Genomic DNA, 15406 nt, shown 5'->3' with positions numbered 1-15406 from the left:
CTGAGCAGAATGCATCAGGAAAGCTTCCCAAATACGTGATGGATGATGACGAAGTAACAGGGGAACCCAACAGAGCCACTGTGACTAAGGAAGAGCAGTCAGCACCAGCAGATCCTCCTGCTGACAGACTCTATTGATTTCACCTGAGTGCACCAATTTAAACTTTGCTTATAGTATTGAACCACAGATACAAGGCCCATTTAATAGGTATTTCATACACTGCACTGCCCTAAGTATTTTATGGAAATGTAACCAGTACTGGCTGAAACATAAAAATTAATAGAATCTATCAGGAGCACTGAACTAACAGCTGCTGTGCTTTGCATTTTGATTATATCCTTGATAAACTCGATGGGGTATTGTGCTTGAACTAACAGTTCAGTTAGCAGATGGAGAAAAACTGTGGGCTTTACCTTCCCATTGTAATCGTTAAATTTGTACTTACCAAGATCTGTAACGGTGGGAAATCTTACCATTGAGAGGAAGGGTGGATCAAAGCAACTGAAAAATAATGGGCTTTATGACTGTAAAAGAAAATATAATTTGACTTTTAATACATTTCTTTCACGGTTCTTGTCTTCTCAGAAGGTAAAACCGTTGCGAGTGTAGCAGCTTACAGAGGTTTTATAGTGAAAGTAGCTTTCTTTAAACAAGATGTGTGAAATCCTCACCCTACTGAAGTCAGTTGTTTTGACTTCCATTGGATATATACATACCTGACTGAATATATGTGCCAGTGCCTGAACTTTCAGGATACCAAAAGAGTAACTTGAAGCCGTGTTTTTTGGATTTGCCAATTAAAATATAAAATTTTGTTGCCAGTCAAACAACTACTAAAAGTAATTTTGTGTGCTTGGAAAACTCTGATGCTCCCTGCTCTGTTAAAGTGGAGTAGAAGCACTATTTACTTTGTCGTCAGCTAAAGTTATTGGTGCAGCTCCTGAGATGTTGCAGGGTTTTCCAGCAGCAGTCAGGGGAGGTCAGTTTAATAAGCTAATAAATATTTTTTGAATGACCCGACTTTGTATTTCGTACTAAAAACTTAGAGGAGCGCCAAGTAGGATAGAAAATAAAGAATAAAAGTTCCACAGATTTTGCCAAAATTCTCCACAGATTACTATTAGCCTCCTTTATGAGACTGCACAGAGGACTGTGAAATCTCCTTTGAACTCTAAGGACCAGATGGTTTTGCTGTTAGATCCTAATGACCCACAGCAGAGTGCGTACACGGACACCACAGTTGCCAGTTGACTGCAAACATGCCACGGAGGCAGGAGAATTCATCACCTGTGCTTCCAAAACATGACCCTTTCCCGCCTGGGCAGAGGGGGCATCCCCCCTCCCTACTGATGACTTCAGAAAGCATTTCTGCTAACCCTTGGAAAGGAGGATAATTTCTGAGGCGAGCCGGGAGCATACCTGGATCAGAGGAGTGAGTAGTGGGCGCACCGTCCCGGGCAGTCTGGGGTGGATCCCTGCTGATGGTTGCGAAGCTGGAAGTAGCTTTTGCCCAAAGGCGAGGGCTCTCTGGCAGGCTGCGTGGGCCCCCGGTCCCAGCCTTGTATCGCTCTGTGCTGGGAGAGGGAGGGAAAGGCTGGACTCGAACCAATTAAAGCTGTAGGGCAGAACAGTAGTTACTCTGCTGTCATATGGAACTGCTTGGAAGACATGATTTATTTTGGATTATATTGGTTTCAACTGGTATAATATGAACTTCCTGATTTTTCGAGGATATGTAGACAAAAAGACTAAATATGGTTTTACTCATCTTTTAATTTAGAACTACAAGTGTTTGGGTGACCTATGAAATTATTTTAATGATCTCCGCACAACACTGAGCTGTCAGCACTATAAATGTCATCCTAACTGGGTATTAGTTTCCATCATGGTCATTTAATCTCACCAGCAGAGCTACCTCCATGCGAATGTCTTGTCTGTGTCAAGCTGTGGGAATAAAACAGAGAGTCACTGTTGCCAAGAAGCATCAGTCAAACATCTTCATAATACTCAGTTCGAAGAAGAAGACACGAACACAAAAGCCAGGAGCAATGCAAGCGTGCAGCTTGCCCATGGAGCTTCAGGCACAGCAATCAGGGAATGATTTGCATTCAAACCAGTGCTTTTATCGCTGAACATTAAGAATGTGTTCCAGCACTGCTTGTACTGGCTGACATAGACTTACCCTTATCCTTCCTTACTTTTATAACCCTATGAAAAGTCACAGGGTAAGAAGCACTCCCACAAATGAGAAGTGTGACGAATTGAATTTGATGCAACTTTTGCCCGCTGGTGCAAGATGAATATGGACTCGTCACATGAGGCTGCTTTTTTGTTCTCGGGAAGAAGGCAAAGAAGCTGCTTGGTGTCTCCTTTGAGGCCTTGAAAAGATCTCTTGGCGAACACAAAGCTTAGCGAGTTGAGGTGTTTGTATGTATTGTGTGTCAAGAAGTTTCCAAAGGCATCACATCCACCACGGTGAAAGGAATGAAACGGGGCACTTGGGAAACTGGAATGAAAAGGGATGCTTGGTAAAATTTCTCATTGTTCCTGTATGTCTCAGTTCTTCTGGTCTGGGGGGACCTAAGTGAGTGGACACTGCAGTCCTCGCAGGACTGGACCTTCCTCGATCAATCCATCCCGCATGCATCCAGACAGCTCTCCCATTCAGCCAGGCTGGATCTGGAAAAGCAGTGCCCCTGAAAACCAGCACTTTGCAGTGATTCAGCCACCACACGCTGGAGCCCTTGGTGTGACGTGAGTGGGCATGCCTCCCAGCGTGTTAGTGGTGTGTGCCATTAATACCGGCTGAGGGGCTGAGCTCTGCTTTAGAGCTTTCATAGCTGTGCTTCTTCCATTTAAGGGAGAAAGCATAACACATGCTGAACTCCAGCTCCCAAATCCAGTGGAAACCTAGCCAGCAGTAAGCAAGCACTGCCAGGGAGCTCTCGACATGAAGCACTACGATAGCAAAGGTCCTGAATGACTAAGATTCTTGAAAGCCTTGGTCAGTATCAGAGACGGTTTCCAACTGGGCAAAGTACAATATTTTCCCTCTGCTTTTTATGAATGGCTGGATAGGATTGTGCTGGAGTCAGTCCCCTGTGAAAGCCATTCATAAAAATAACAACAAACCAAAACAAACACACACACACAAAACTTTCCAGGTCCAGTCCGGAGCCACTGGGTGCCAGAGGCTGGGAAAACATGCTGGCAGCTCGAGCCCCAGCTATCACTGAAAGTATTCAAGGGGCTTTTTGGTGGTCTGAAAAGTATGAAGTGCTGTGTAGAAGGGCAGCTGGTAGAATTACTGTGACACATACTAGGCAGAAAGCCAGGGCTGGCCTTGTTTCAGACATTGTCTTTCCTCTCATTGAAGTGTCAGGACCTAATTCATGGAAAATTTGGTGAGTTGGCAGCTCTTTCAGAAGATTTCATTGAGCTACAGTGTGTGAGAGTCACATGAATGCAGAGCGCGCGGCCAAAAATATATGGGGATTTCTGAGCAGGAGAAACCAGTCAGCCTCTAAGAATGTCTGCGGGTTTCATGTGGTTTGGGAGTAAACACGTGTACAGGTGTAATCAGCAGGCAAAAAAAAACCCCGTGGAAAAGCATTACTGGCAGATTACTGAAGAGCTCAATAAGTTCTGTAATTACGAGGGATTCCTTTGAAACAAATCATTCCTTTGTCCTAGGGCAGAAAATGTCCATTAACGAGTTCAGGGCTTGCAGTCCACCTGGAGAAGGCATCAGTAAAATGTGTGCCTTGGTAATAGCTTCTCCATTGTGGGGGAATTGAATGGAAAAGAAAAGGGTCCACCCTGAAGTTTAAAGGTAGACTCAGTCATCACTTTTTTTTTCCCCCCTCATATTTATTTGAGAGCAGAACTTGGAGCCTGAGGCACAGATACAAAAATATAACAGCAACAGGATCCCGCTGAATTAGAAAAAAGACTGAAAATAAACAAAGCATCTCTTGTTAAACCGGGACGCTTGTGGTGGGCAGTCTGAATTGAATCAGTTACATTTAATTTACATTTTCATTGATCCTTCCCACTGAAATATTGCTCTGAAAGGCCAGTTACACTAAACTGTTTATTCAGAAATATTCCAGTTATTTCCTACTACACTGTCATGAAAATTAGGTTTTTGGCCGTGCAGAGGGACAGCATGTTGGCTTCTGCCCAAGCGAGGCACTGAAATCATGGCTGGGATTAGGAACAGACAGGAAGGAAGGGCAGGAAGAAAATCATTGGGTCCAATTCATATACTTTGAAAACAGCAAGTCCTGAAGGGGGAAAGGCAGCAGCTTTGCCCCAGTGAAGTAAGAAAAGCCCTTTTGTGCTCTCGGTGTCAGGATTTAATCATTTATCTGTAGCTTTATTGTTCTGTACTGGTCCTAGCACCCACAAGGGTCGTCGCATCACCTGGGTGATGCGCTGGTATGTTTTAAGTGCTCCTGTGTTCCTGAATTGGTACTCTTCCTCATCCCTGTGGGGGGTGAAGGGCACTGGCATCTTGGTGGGTTTCCTGACTCATGTGGTAACTGTTTGCCATTCCCAGGAGGGAGCAGTCAGGAAGGCAACCTGCTAAGAAGCTGTGTCATTAGGTCCTGTGAAGTCAGGTCAACATGACCTCCAGTTCTGCCTGCCCCATGCCAAATGAGCCTGGTGTTGGGTAGATGTGAAATAATGTCATCTGGCTCATGACCGTCAGCACAGCTTCACCTTCTTTCAGCTGGAGGTCCCAAACCAGAGCTTTCCAGGGCTGCAGCTGCTGCCCATCCCAACCTCCTGGCTTCAGCATGGATGGCTTTGGTCAGTTGGGAATCCCTGGCTTGGGAATGGGGTTGTGTGTCCTTCACCTCTCTGCCTGAGCTGGGCTTCCCCACAGCAGGACACTCTACTCATGGTTGAAAGGGGCATGGAAAGAGACTGTACAGCATTAGGGGACCCAATAAAATCTAGTTATAAAATTAGGCCAGACGTAACATGCTAAATTAGAATTAACCTTGGTTTTAATTACACAAATGTAACATATCCCTCTGCATCCACAGCAATCCAAAGTACTTCAAAGCTAGGTCGCCTAGGTAAGTGTAGGAGAGGTTGGGTGTCAGAGCTGGGTATGTTCATCACTCCGTTCCTGAGTGCAGGCTTTGCCCCTGTTTTATTGCTGTTGCTGAAAACCTTTTACTCGGCATCTCTGAAATCATTGTTACGTGACCTCAGCAAATTTTGTTTCTCACTGTGCTTTTGTTCTACTTTTCAGCCTCAACAAGTGGTTCAAAAGAAGCCTGCTCAGGTAAGAAAATTTAAACTCTCTAAACTGCTTCAAATTAAATAATTCTTCAGTCTTTAAACTGGTCTCCTTTGCTGTAAAGAGTGAAGGGAAGGACATTGATTGTATGAGCTGGGGGACAGCTGTTGTCTTGCTAGGCACAGCCACCAGAACAATTCGCACCATGGCCCTTGCGAATGAGAGGAGGAAGCAGTGGATGGGGCTTGCTCAGGAATGTCCTCTTTCTGCCGCGGCCGCCTTGCGATGATAGTGCAGGCACACGTACATGTACATCTGGTCCAAGTCCAGCATGTGATTGTGTGTCCTGAACGTGGGCAACTGGGGACTGCTTAGAGCAAGGAAGGTATAGAACCCTCCTCCCCTCTGGTCTAAAAAAGTCTCTACATACATGGAAGAAAATGAAAAAAAATGGGAAAAAAAGAAAAAGAGAGGCTGGATTTGGCAACTAGACTAACACCTCCAAACTACTTCTGTCAGATAGTAGTATTATTCTTTAATAACTTGGACAAAGCTGAAGTGTCATGAAACTGGACAAACGATGCTTTTATGATCACCTCCATGTTCTTTCCCCAGCCTACCCCAGGGTAAAAAAAACCCAGACACCCAAACTCCCACTTTGTTAGATACACACCAACAGAGAAGAGCCTGTGGGAGTGGGAGCAGGTCCAGCCCTGCCCGTCAGAGTCCACGGGCTGTGCTGCTGTACCTCGGTCAGTACAAATGATTGCTGAATCAAGAGCATAAAGCATTGCTTTTCTGGAAAGAGGCCTGCTTTTGGAAGGGAATACTCCTTTTTCCACCTTCTGGTTTTAATATGTCATTGCACAGTGTACCTTATTGTGATGTCTGCTGTAATCTGAATTAGGAGTTGTTACATAAGCAACAGAAGACATCCTAGCTGTGAGTTGAAGGGGTGAAATGATGTAACTCTCAAAAGTATGTGCAGGAATTGGGTTTCTATGAAAGGAATCAATACAGTCATAGCAATGGTGAATCTCTGGCACTGGCAATAATATTAATGCCTCTGAATGGTGGATAAAACATAGAGGATGAATATAGAGGTATTTTCAGGTGAGGTAAACTTTGCAAGGAGAAGTAGTGTCTTTCATTAGGTCAGCTTATGCAAGAAACACAACATCAGTCCCCAAGGACTTACCATCTATAACCTTCTAACTACACCACACAATTCAAAACACACCAAGCTGCTCTAATAAAAGATATTCCTCTCCCTGGTCTCGCTTACATCCTTCAACTGTTACAGCCGCATTAGGGCTGTCCCTACAATATCGTGGTAGTAAATCTGCCAGTGGGCACAAAGCCAGCCATCTCCTCTGTGGCACTTGAGAGGCAGGGAGGCTTAAGCCCTGCTGAGCAGAGGAGGCCAAATCCGGGAGTCAGAGACGCCAGGACGCTGCTCGTTGAGCTCATCCCCATGGGATCAGTGGGAGAAAAGGGCCTAGAGCTGGGGGCTGCCCATGGCCTGGCCTGGCAGAAGATGTAGCTGCTGATGGCACATGTGGTGCTGCTATAGCTCTCTGATCTCCCTGGACACTTACTCCTGCAAGTGGTTTGTTTGTATCAGCCCTAGTGCGAGAGGAGAGGAAATGGCTGGAGTGTGGGAGGGCAAAGAGGGGACCCAGGTCTCCATCTTTTGGTAGTGGAACAAAGTAACAACAGATTTAACTGATGGTGAAATGATGCAGGCTTTTGAAATGAAGCACCAGGGTTCCCTGTATAGATCTTCCTGTCCCTTCTTTCCCAAAGCAGTGGCTCTGGTGGGGATGCCAGAGGGTGTTTCAGCAGCCGGATGCAGCCGCTGCTGCACGGTGCTTCGACAGCATCTCTGTGGTCAGAGAGAGAGAAAAGGAGGCCCTTTGACACTCCCATTAGTAATGGAAATGTTTGTATAGAAAATGAGGAGGCCTGGAAGAATGCATGAAAGGAGAGAGAGGGCTTTTTCGAAATCCCCAGTCATCACAAAACGACTAGTGAAATTACACTCTCTAAATTATTTGTGTGCCATGTCTTCACTCAGAGAACATTTCTTTTTTTCTTAATCCTTGGCCTGAGGGATGTTCAGTGAAATCACTGGCTTGTTTTTAACCCTTCCTGGTTTTAATGGGCCCTGCTTCCATGCTTAACGATAGCACAACATTGTGGTTTTGCTGGGTGTGGGTGTATGGCAGAGAACAAAAGTGATCTCTGTGAGCAAGTGCTCATAACAGTGTGCTCCTGAGGCTGAAAGGAGGAGGTGTAATTCCTGGGATGATCAAGAACTTTATGCTGCTGGGTTTTACTTGAGTCCGGTTGCCTTTCTCTGTTTTCTTTTTACACTACTGAATTTCCCTTTAAAGGAGGAAGGTTCAGACTCAGAATTAACAACAAGAACATGAGCTCATGCAGGCTGCCTAATCTGAGCTGTCTAAGGAAATAGTGATAAATTATATAAACATGGGGACTACATGGAAGTTCATGGAGGATAATGTAAATCTTACACTACATTCAGAGGAATCTCTTCCTTTTCCATCTGTTTCCTTCAAAATATCCTCCCAGATGGCTTTACCATGTGGCAGTCTGGATTAAGTTAGAAATGTATCCTTTCTTCATCAGTGGGGACTGTAAGAGGTTAGAGTCGAGAACTGCTGTGTGATGGTGAGCGTGTTCCCCCAGCCTGCCTTGGTAAAAGTGGCAGAAACTCTTGGTCAGGTTTCACCCTGAGGGCCGTGCCTTGAATTTTGGTGTACGGTCAAAGATTTACACGACCATTAGTTTACATCACTGTTACTCTTGTTCCTGCTGCTAGTAGCCACGCCTCTTGGGTTTGTATCATTTTATGAGTGACAGCTCTGTTCCCATCACAGTTTCCCAGGTTTTAAGCATCGTACCGGGCTGGACCATGCTCTAGTTCTCTCTGTGAATATCTGCTCTCCAGCTAAGAGCCACGCAGATGCCTGTACAAACTTATGTAATATCTTCAAACATCTCCAGAGCTCTGGAGATTTCTCATCCTGCAGATGATAAATGCAGCAGTAAAATCAACTGGAAACCTACATACCCAGATGCATACTCTCACAGTTCCTTGGGAAAATGAGGGAAGGATGGCCCACCTCAAATTGTGACACAGCACTAAGTTTAGCGCCTTCACGTAAATATGTGCCTGAACCCCCAAAACAAAGTGATCCTTTGAAATCCACTGTCTCCAGTGAATGGTGGACAGCTAGATCTTACTATCATGACATTGTAATTTTCTTACCAAGGTATGCAAATAAGAAGTCTGAATATAAAGGGAAATTTCTCTATTTCCTCATTTTTAAGCTATTTGTAGCAGCTGTAGGCTCAGCCATATGGGGGAGTCACACTCTTAAGTAATACAAAGGAAATAGATATTTTTAGGAAAACATCATGAAAGCTCTCAAAGTTTTCTGGAAACAGGACATGTTTTATTTTTAACATTTCTGGAAAGAAGAAACACTATGAATGTAGAACAGCCTTTTGAAATATCTTCGTATGATCTCTTTGTGAGGTCTATTGCAATCCTTGCTAATCCTTTGTATATGAGTCTGAAAGACATATGAGTCTGAAAGACTCATATCAGTCAGAAAGACAGTGTATTGGAAAAGTACATGTAAAGTGTACATAGACAAGTGTACACAAAAAGGCATATAGAAGTATACCAGAAGTACACGTAAAATATATGTCTCTGACTAACAACTAAGTGCATTAGATGCTTTTAAACCAACATCAAAAAAATATAATCAAATCCCCTCAAGAATAAAAGCTAAAACCAAAAGCATTACTTTGTATAGGAAAGAAAATGGAGATTCGCTGTGTTTTTCCCATTACTCAGTTCTTAGTCTTGGTTTCAATAAAGTTACACATGTTAATTGGTCATAATATATATACACACACTTCACAACCTCATATTATATGTGCTCCCCAGCAGCATCCATCACATATGCCTACTCAGCATAGCACACAGCAAATGCCAAAAGCATCAGACAGGCTCTGCAGCCCAGGAGCTACATCGATGAATCACACGTTCACATGCAGCCCAGAAGCAGCAGGCTTTGTGAGCAGAGCTCAGCCTGGGATCAATGGTTATTCTGTGGCACCTCTGATGCACTGAGAAACCCAGGCTAGTGGGCCCATGGGGCATGTGCTGCATCACCTCTCTGTGCCATGCAATAAATCTGCACTTTCACAAGCTTCAGGCTTTCTGTGTATGTGCTAGCCACCACATACAGATTTATTTCTTTTTCCCTTCTGGGCAATCCCAGAGGGAAATGTGGTAGAAGTGCCCTAGAGATCCACTTGAGCAGACTTCCTTTGTGGACATACACATCTGAGAGAGTGTGTGCCACTGTCCAAGCCTACCCTGAGTCCTACCAGGCCAGGAATATTAGAGTCACAGAATCACAGACTGGTTTGGGTTGGAAGTGACCTCAAAGGTCATCTAGTTCCAACCCCCTGCCATGGGCAAGGACACCTTCCACTAAACCAGGTTTCCCAAAGCCCCATCCAACCTGGCCTTGAACACTGCCAGGGAGGGGGCAGCCACAGCCTCTCTGTGCAGCCTGTGCCAGGGCCCCACCACACTCAATGTAAAAGCTGTTGTTGCATCTTATGTATTTTTTTGTATTTCCTAGTGTGAAGAGTCAGCAAGTTTTCAGATGCCAGAGGGGGATCAGAGCAGGGTAACTGCTGGTGTGTTACACACACCACTCCAGAACATCTTCTGAAAGGCTGAGCTGCCATTCTTTCATTACAGTTATTTTTAAAGCAAATAACCAAATGTTCTCCCACAGACAGCAGCAGGGGACACTGTGTATGTGCTGGGGCTGTTGGTACCATGTGCACACATGCCGAGCAAGTGTACATCACAGCTCCATCAGCCCAGGCTCACACCACCTCCCCTTGTGGAGCATGGCCCTGGTGGAGCTGCCCAAAGCTTTCTCAGTGGCGCTGAGCACCAGACCTGCTGTGGGGCCCTCCAGCTCGATGCCCTGCCTCCCACCAGGGAGTGATGCTTGTTGGAACTGCTCAGAGGTTCTGCACAAATAGCTTCATGGTGAAATAACCTGCTTTTATTGACTCTTTTCCCCATAGATGTCCTTGGAATTTTTGTTTTTCCAAAGCTTGACAATATTATGATTGCTTGGGGACTAATTTTTTAAAATCAAAATAAGATTGGATTTTGGTTTTTGAACACTTTTGCTCTGCAAAATCCTTCCAGATTTTGCTTCTGAGTGTTCTGGAAACATTTTTCTGATTTGAAAACATCATTTTAACAAATGGATAAAACTGTCATGGGAAGTCTTATGAAAAATGGCTCCAATTTGAAAATTATGTTTCATTGTTACCAGTTCTGCTGTTTTTATTTCAAGCAACATGCAAGGGTTGCTTGATGTAAAATGAAAAAAACAAAATTAGAATAATAACAGGTTTATGGATTAGAGCCAAAATTATTAGGAAATTAGGTGGATACCTGAACTGCAGGAATGGACCTATCATTGCTCTGGGAAAGGTTTACATTTGATTTTAAGGAAATCAGGAAAATCTTACTTTCTTGCTGGATGCAGGAGATGGAATTTCATGGAGGATACTGGGCTCACTTTCTTTCTCCTTCCAAGGTAAAACGGTTTCTAAGAGGAGACATACTCAGTCTTCTTCCATCATATATAATTGGTTTATTGTGACAGGGAGACTGAACAGTTTGTGTGATGACTAAAAAACCAAAAAAAATCCCACAGTTTTTTTTTAATAAATAAAAAAGCTGGGGAAAAAATACAGAAGTTGCAATTATTAGCTCTACAAACCAATGAAGCAGATAAAACAGTTCTGTAACAGTTGACAGGAAATACATTGTTATTTATATGACATCACTTCTGAATGGACTCTAAATAATACCTTCTGATGAGGGTACACCTAAATAGCCAAGTCAGTGTAAGATTCAGGTTTCTGAGGTTTTAGGCATTTATGATTGTCATTTAATAGATAGCTGTGATAACGTGACTTTTTTGATGTGGCTACTTCCAGAAAGTCAAAAATCAGAAATGCATACAGGGATCTGAAGAGGTTTCTGGTCTGTGAGGTGCTTTTTTTTCTTTCTTTTTTTTTTACATTTTTGTAATTTCTTTTATTAAAGGATGGTAGGTTCACACTGGCCTCTCCGTGCTGGGATGGCAGTTCCACACACCTGACACTGGAGTCACAGGGTCCTTGCCGCAGATCAATTTTATAAAAATGACTTTTATAAAAACTGCTTTTGCTCACAGCTTGTTCAGTATTTTCTTCAACTGAACCCTTCCCACCAGTAATGAAAGTACAGGAAGATCTCACCCAGCGTTTTCGCTGAGGAATGCAGAGGACATGGGGTTTTTACAAAGGGAGTTAAATGTTTAAGTGTGCATCCTACAGCCCTGCTTCACTTCAGATAGGCAAATACGCTTTGTAATCCAGCCTTCAATCTTTCTGATCTACCCTGGGGTGTACAGACAGCCCCGTTTCCCTGCAGCAGCATTTGGAATGTTTAACAGAGAAAAAGACAAGATGCCCTCTCCCCCTTGCGCTCCCTTGCACTGGAGCCTTCCCCGCAGGAGCGAGGGGCACTTGCCCTGGGGCTGCACTGCCATAAAGTGCTGCCTACTGCAGGGTCCTCTCTCATGTTATTTGGGAGTTACGAACCCTGAATGGCTTCCACTTGGATCCAGTATTTCGGGGTGGTGCTTCTAGTAGGAAGGTTCCTGCTTCTAGGAAGACCATGGCGGCCACAGGAGCTGCTGTGGAGGTAGGTCACCTGGGCAGTGGCCCCATTTCTTGTCCCAGCAGCACTCCAGCCTGCCAAGGGAGAAGTGTTCTTTGTGCTGCTCGCTGAACCCGGGACTCGGTGCAGCTAATGATTCAGAGGTGAAAGAGCCACTGAGCACACAGCCAGGAGAAAGGTAGTTTGGTGGAGTCCCAGCTTCACAGCATCACCAGCCTCAGTGCAGAAAAGAAACAAGAAGAAACAGGGTTTTGGAGGGTCCTGTCTGTTAAATTCAGGTGCATAGTTCAGTCAGGAAATGCTGATTGAATTATGCATCCCCTTGCTTAGCATGCCAGGGACCCACAAGGCAGACGGAGGTCTCTGGCCCATGTCCCCCTATGCCACCGCACGAGCAGAGGTGCCCCTGTCAGCATTGTGCCAGGTAAGCCTCTTGCTTCCCTTGAAGCCATTAGTGTTGAGCAGTGCAGCATGCAAGTCCTGTTTTAGGCAAGTCTCCCAGTGCCTTGATTCCTCTTCTGCTAAAACTGAGGTGCTGATGTTTGATGTGACTAAAAAGGAATATGATTTAGCAAGATATTTTTGCTTCCTGGCTTGTCAGGAACTCTATGGGGGATTCAGAGTCTTGCCTGCTGCAGCGTGCCACTTGGATATGACATGTCCTTGTCAGATGGTTTCTGAGTCAGTGGAAGAGCAGGAGTGCCATGGCATAGCCCAACACAGGAGGAGACTTCAGCTCTGAACAAGACCAAAAGAAGATAACTGTTCAAATGAGATAAGCCCTGGAGCAGGAGGCAGCTTTGTGACTGTAGCACTGGTCGCACATTTGCCCATTCGGTACAGACATGCACTCAGGTCGCTGTTTTTTCCGTGTGCTGGGCAAGACCTGTCCCTAATGGCACATACAGGGACTACAGCTGTTGAGCTGCTCCATGCATAGCACTCTGAGAAACATCAGCAGTTGGTGGTCAAAGGCTGGAAGCCAAAGGAGTAAACTAAAACATTTCCCTAAGTGAGAAATGGTCCTCTTCACCCTCTCCACACCTCCTCCCTCTCCCTCCCTACTGGGGGAAGAAGCCCAAGGCAGGCAGGCAATGCCCATGGCCAGGGTGGCTTTGTGTTTGACCCCATGGCTGTGGGCAGAGATCTGTAGGGAGGTACTCCATGCACTTCAGAACTTGACACGAACCAAAATCTCTTTAATGGTAGCCAGAAGAGAAGGAGCTGTGACGTGTGCTTGGGAAACACCATCAGGGAAGATGGCTGGGCAGGAAACCCTGTTTAAATAAAATGTCAGTCAAGAGTAAATTAAACAGTGCTACTTTGCATACACATGCTATGTGTTTTGGCCAAGATTTCCAACAGTAACAGGAGTCTGTGCTGCCAACACTTGGGTATCTTACTTCACTTACAGGTTTCTAGGCAGTACTTGGCTATCCCCTGAAAATTTGGACTTTTTAAAAGATGCTTCCAGAATGATATCCAGAAAGTTGAGACTACCAGAATTATCAACCTCTGGACTTATTGCAACAAACAAAATGTTTATTAGCAAATATGAGCTGTGTCAGAAGGCTGTACAGGAAGAAAGAGTTCTTCACTGAGAGCTTGGTTCCTGAGTTGATCATAAAGGCTCTGCAATCTTTCACAGTCCTCCACACCTGGCTCAAGTCACTGAAAGATACCCTATTTCCTGACATAAATATTACTAATATATACTCCAGGGCTGTAATCCAGCTCATCTGCTGTGCCAGAGATCACAGGACATACACCTTCTATGTAGCCACTTCCACAAATTGCTGCAGCTTCGCCATGCCAGTTCAGGACCATATAAATTCTGTTGCAAATTGTATGTTAAAAATGCCGCAATGGATGTGTAATAAGGTAAACACAAGGAAAATCAAAGGAAAATCAAAAATGAAAATACATTTTTAATCTCTTAAATAATTTGCTAGGATGGTCACTTATAGTATTTGCTTACCAGCGCTATTAAAAGAGATTTGGCTAGGGAAAAGAGCAGTATGCTCAGACCTTATTAACTGATACACATCTTTAAACTTCCAGAAGGAAGCAATAAGAAGCCAATATAGTATTTTATTCTGGGGTTTCCATGACATGTGGGGAATTTTGTAGGGTCCTCTTGTTGCCCAAAATAACAATCTTGGAACAGAAGAAGGAGCATTTCACAGCTACTCTGTCAGTCACTATGGGGCATTTGTGGAATTCAGTGAATTTAGTTCCTTGAAACCAGTGCCACCACACTACCCTGGGGTGAAATCTGGCCTCCCTGGATAGCCTGTCAGCTTGTGACTCCTGTGCCAAACATTAAGGCTGGGATGGATATGCTGGACCTATGAACGTGCCTCCTCCCTTGCAGCTCAGAAAGGACAACTCAGGCAAAGGGTTTATAAAAACGAGCAGAACATAAAATCATGATAGACTCTCTAAAGCCAGTTTCTCCAGTGGAGCTTCCATCCTGTATCACTTCTGTTGGTGCTCTCGCTGCACTGTCCCTTAGTGCTGTGATGGTGGGAAACAACCCAACCTGCAAGCACTGGCTGTGACAGGCAGGCTAATGTTGGGTGGCCTTTCAGAGCCCATGGTCATTGATTGCTCATTGGATATTGTGAGCATGGTACTGCTGTGTGTATAGACAGAGAGTTTGGGAGCATCACAACCTCTCAGTAGACTGTGGTGAGTGTTACACTCCTGGGTACTTTGTGTTGACAGCTGCAGGAGTACATTGATGGTTTTCAGACATGAACACACTGCCGAGCAGTGCATGAAGGACCCGCACCTCAGGGCAGTCCAGTGTTTGTAAACATCTTGAGTTCATCCTTACAGGTCCTGCAATAAATAAGTGTACTTTTTCACACCAGGAAAGGAAAATAGCCATTCAGAATGACTGCCTGACTGGTGGGCATTGTAGCACTCACATCAACACAGCAAACACTCATGGATCTTGTTTCACTGGAAGCCCTATGCAACAAAGGTTATTTTTTTTATGAAGTCTGCTCCAGCAGATGGTGAGCAACACCATGATGAAGTTCTGCTGTTGATCCATGGTAAGGCATTTCTGGAAATGCCAGAATGTTTTCAGAAGGTGCTGGCTGAAATCTCACTTTAGAAATGATTGTTGCTTACATTAGAAAGGGATATAATACTGCCAGTGTACTTCTTAGTTTGCCTCTCCTCCTTCAATGTAGTCACATTGTTCAGGACCAATCTCAGATCTCAGGTTTGGGGAGTTATTTGCCACACAACAACCATGGGAAAAGAGGAGGAGAGAAATAAAAAAATGAATCACCCACATTCTGCCCGAATTCAGATCTCAGATTTCCCACATCCTG

The 15406-nt window shown here is 44.6% G+C and overlaps 1 protein-coding gene across 1 annotated transcript in view; it reads left to right on the top strand.

The window, feature by feature from the left end:
* The window catches only part of HMGA2 (high mobility group AT-hook 2), a gene marked incomplete at both ends in the record, with an annotated part of 115273 nt that overhangs the window by 88152 nt on the left and 11715 nt on the right, over nt 1-15406 (top strand). Inside the window, one exon of the mRNA XM_084263844.1 lies at nt 5267-5299. Within this exon, the coding sequence (XP_084119970.1) occupies nt 5267-5299 (33 nt within the window). The remainder of the gene's footprint in view (nt 1-5266; nt 5300-15406) is intronic.

This window comes from Gallinula chloropus, assembly GCF_964237585.1.
Source record: "Gallinula chloropus genome assembly, chromosome: 1".
Classification (NCBI taxonomy): domain Eukaryota; kingdom Metazoa; phylum Chordata; class Aves; order Gruiformes; family Rallidae; genus Gallinula; species Gallinula chloropus.
The sequence above is the reverse complement of the archived record's forward strand: the minus strand, read 5'-3'. Positions and strand labels throughout refer to the sequence as shown.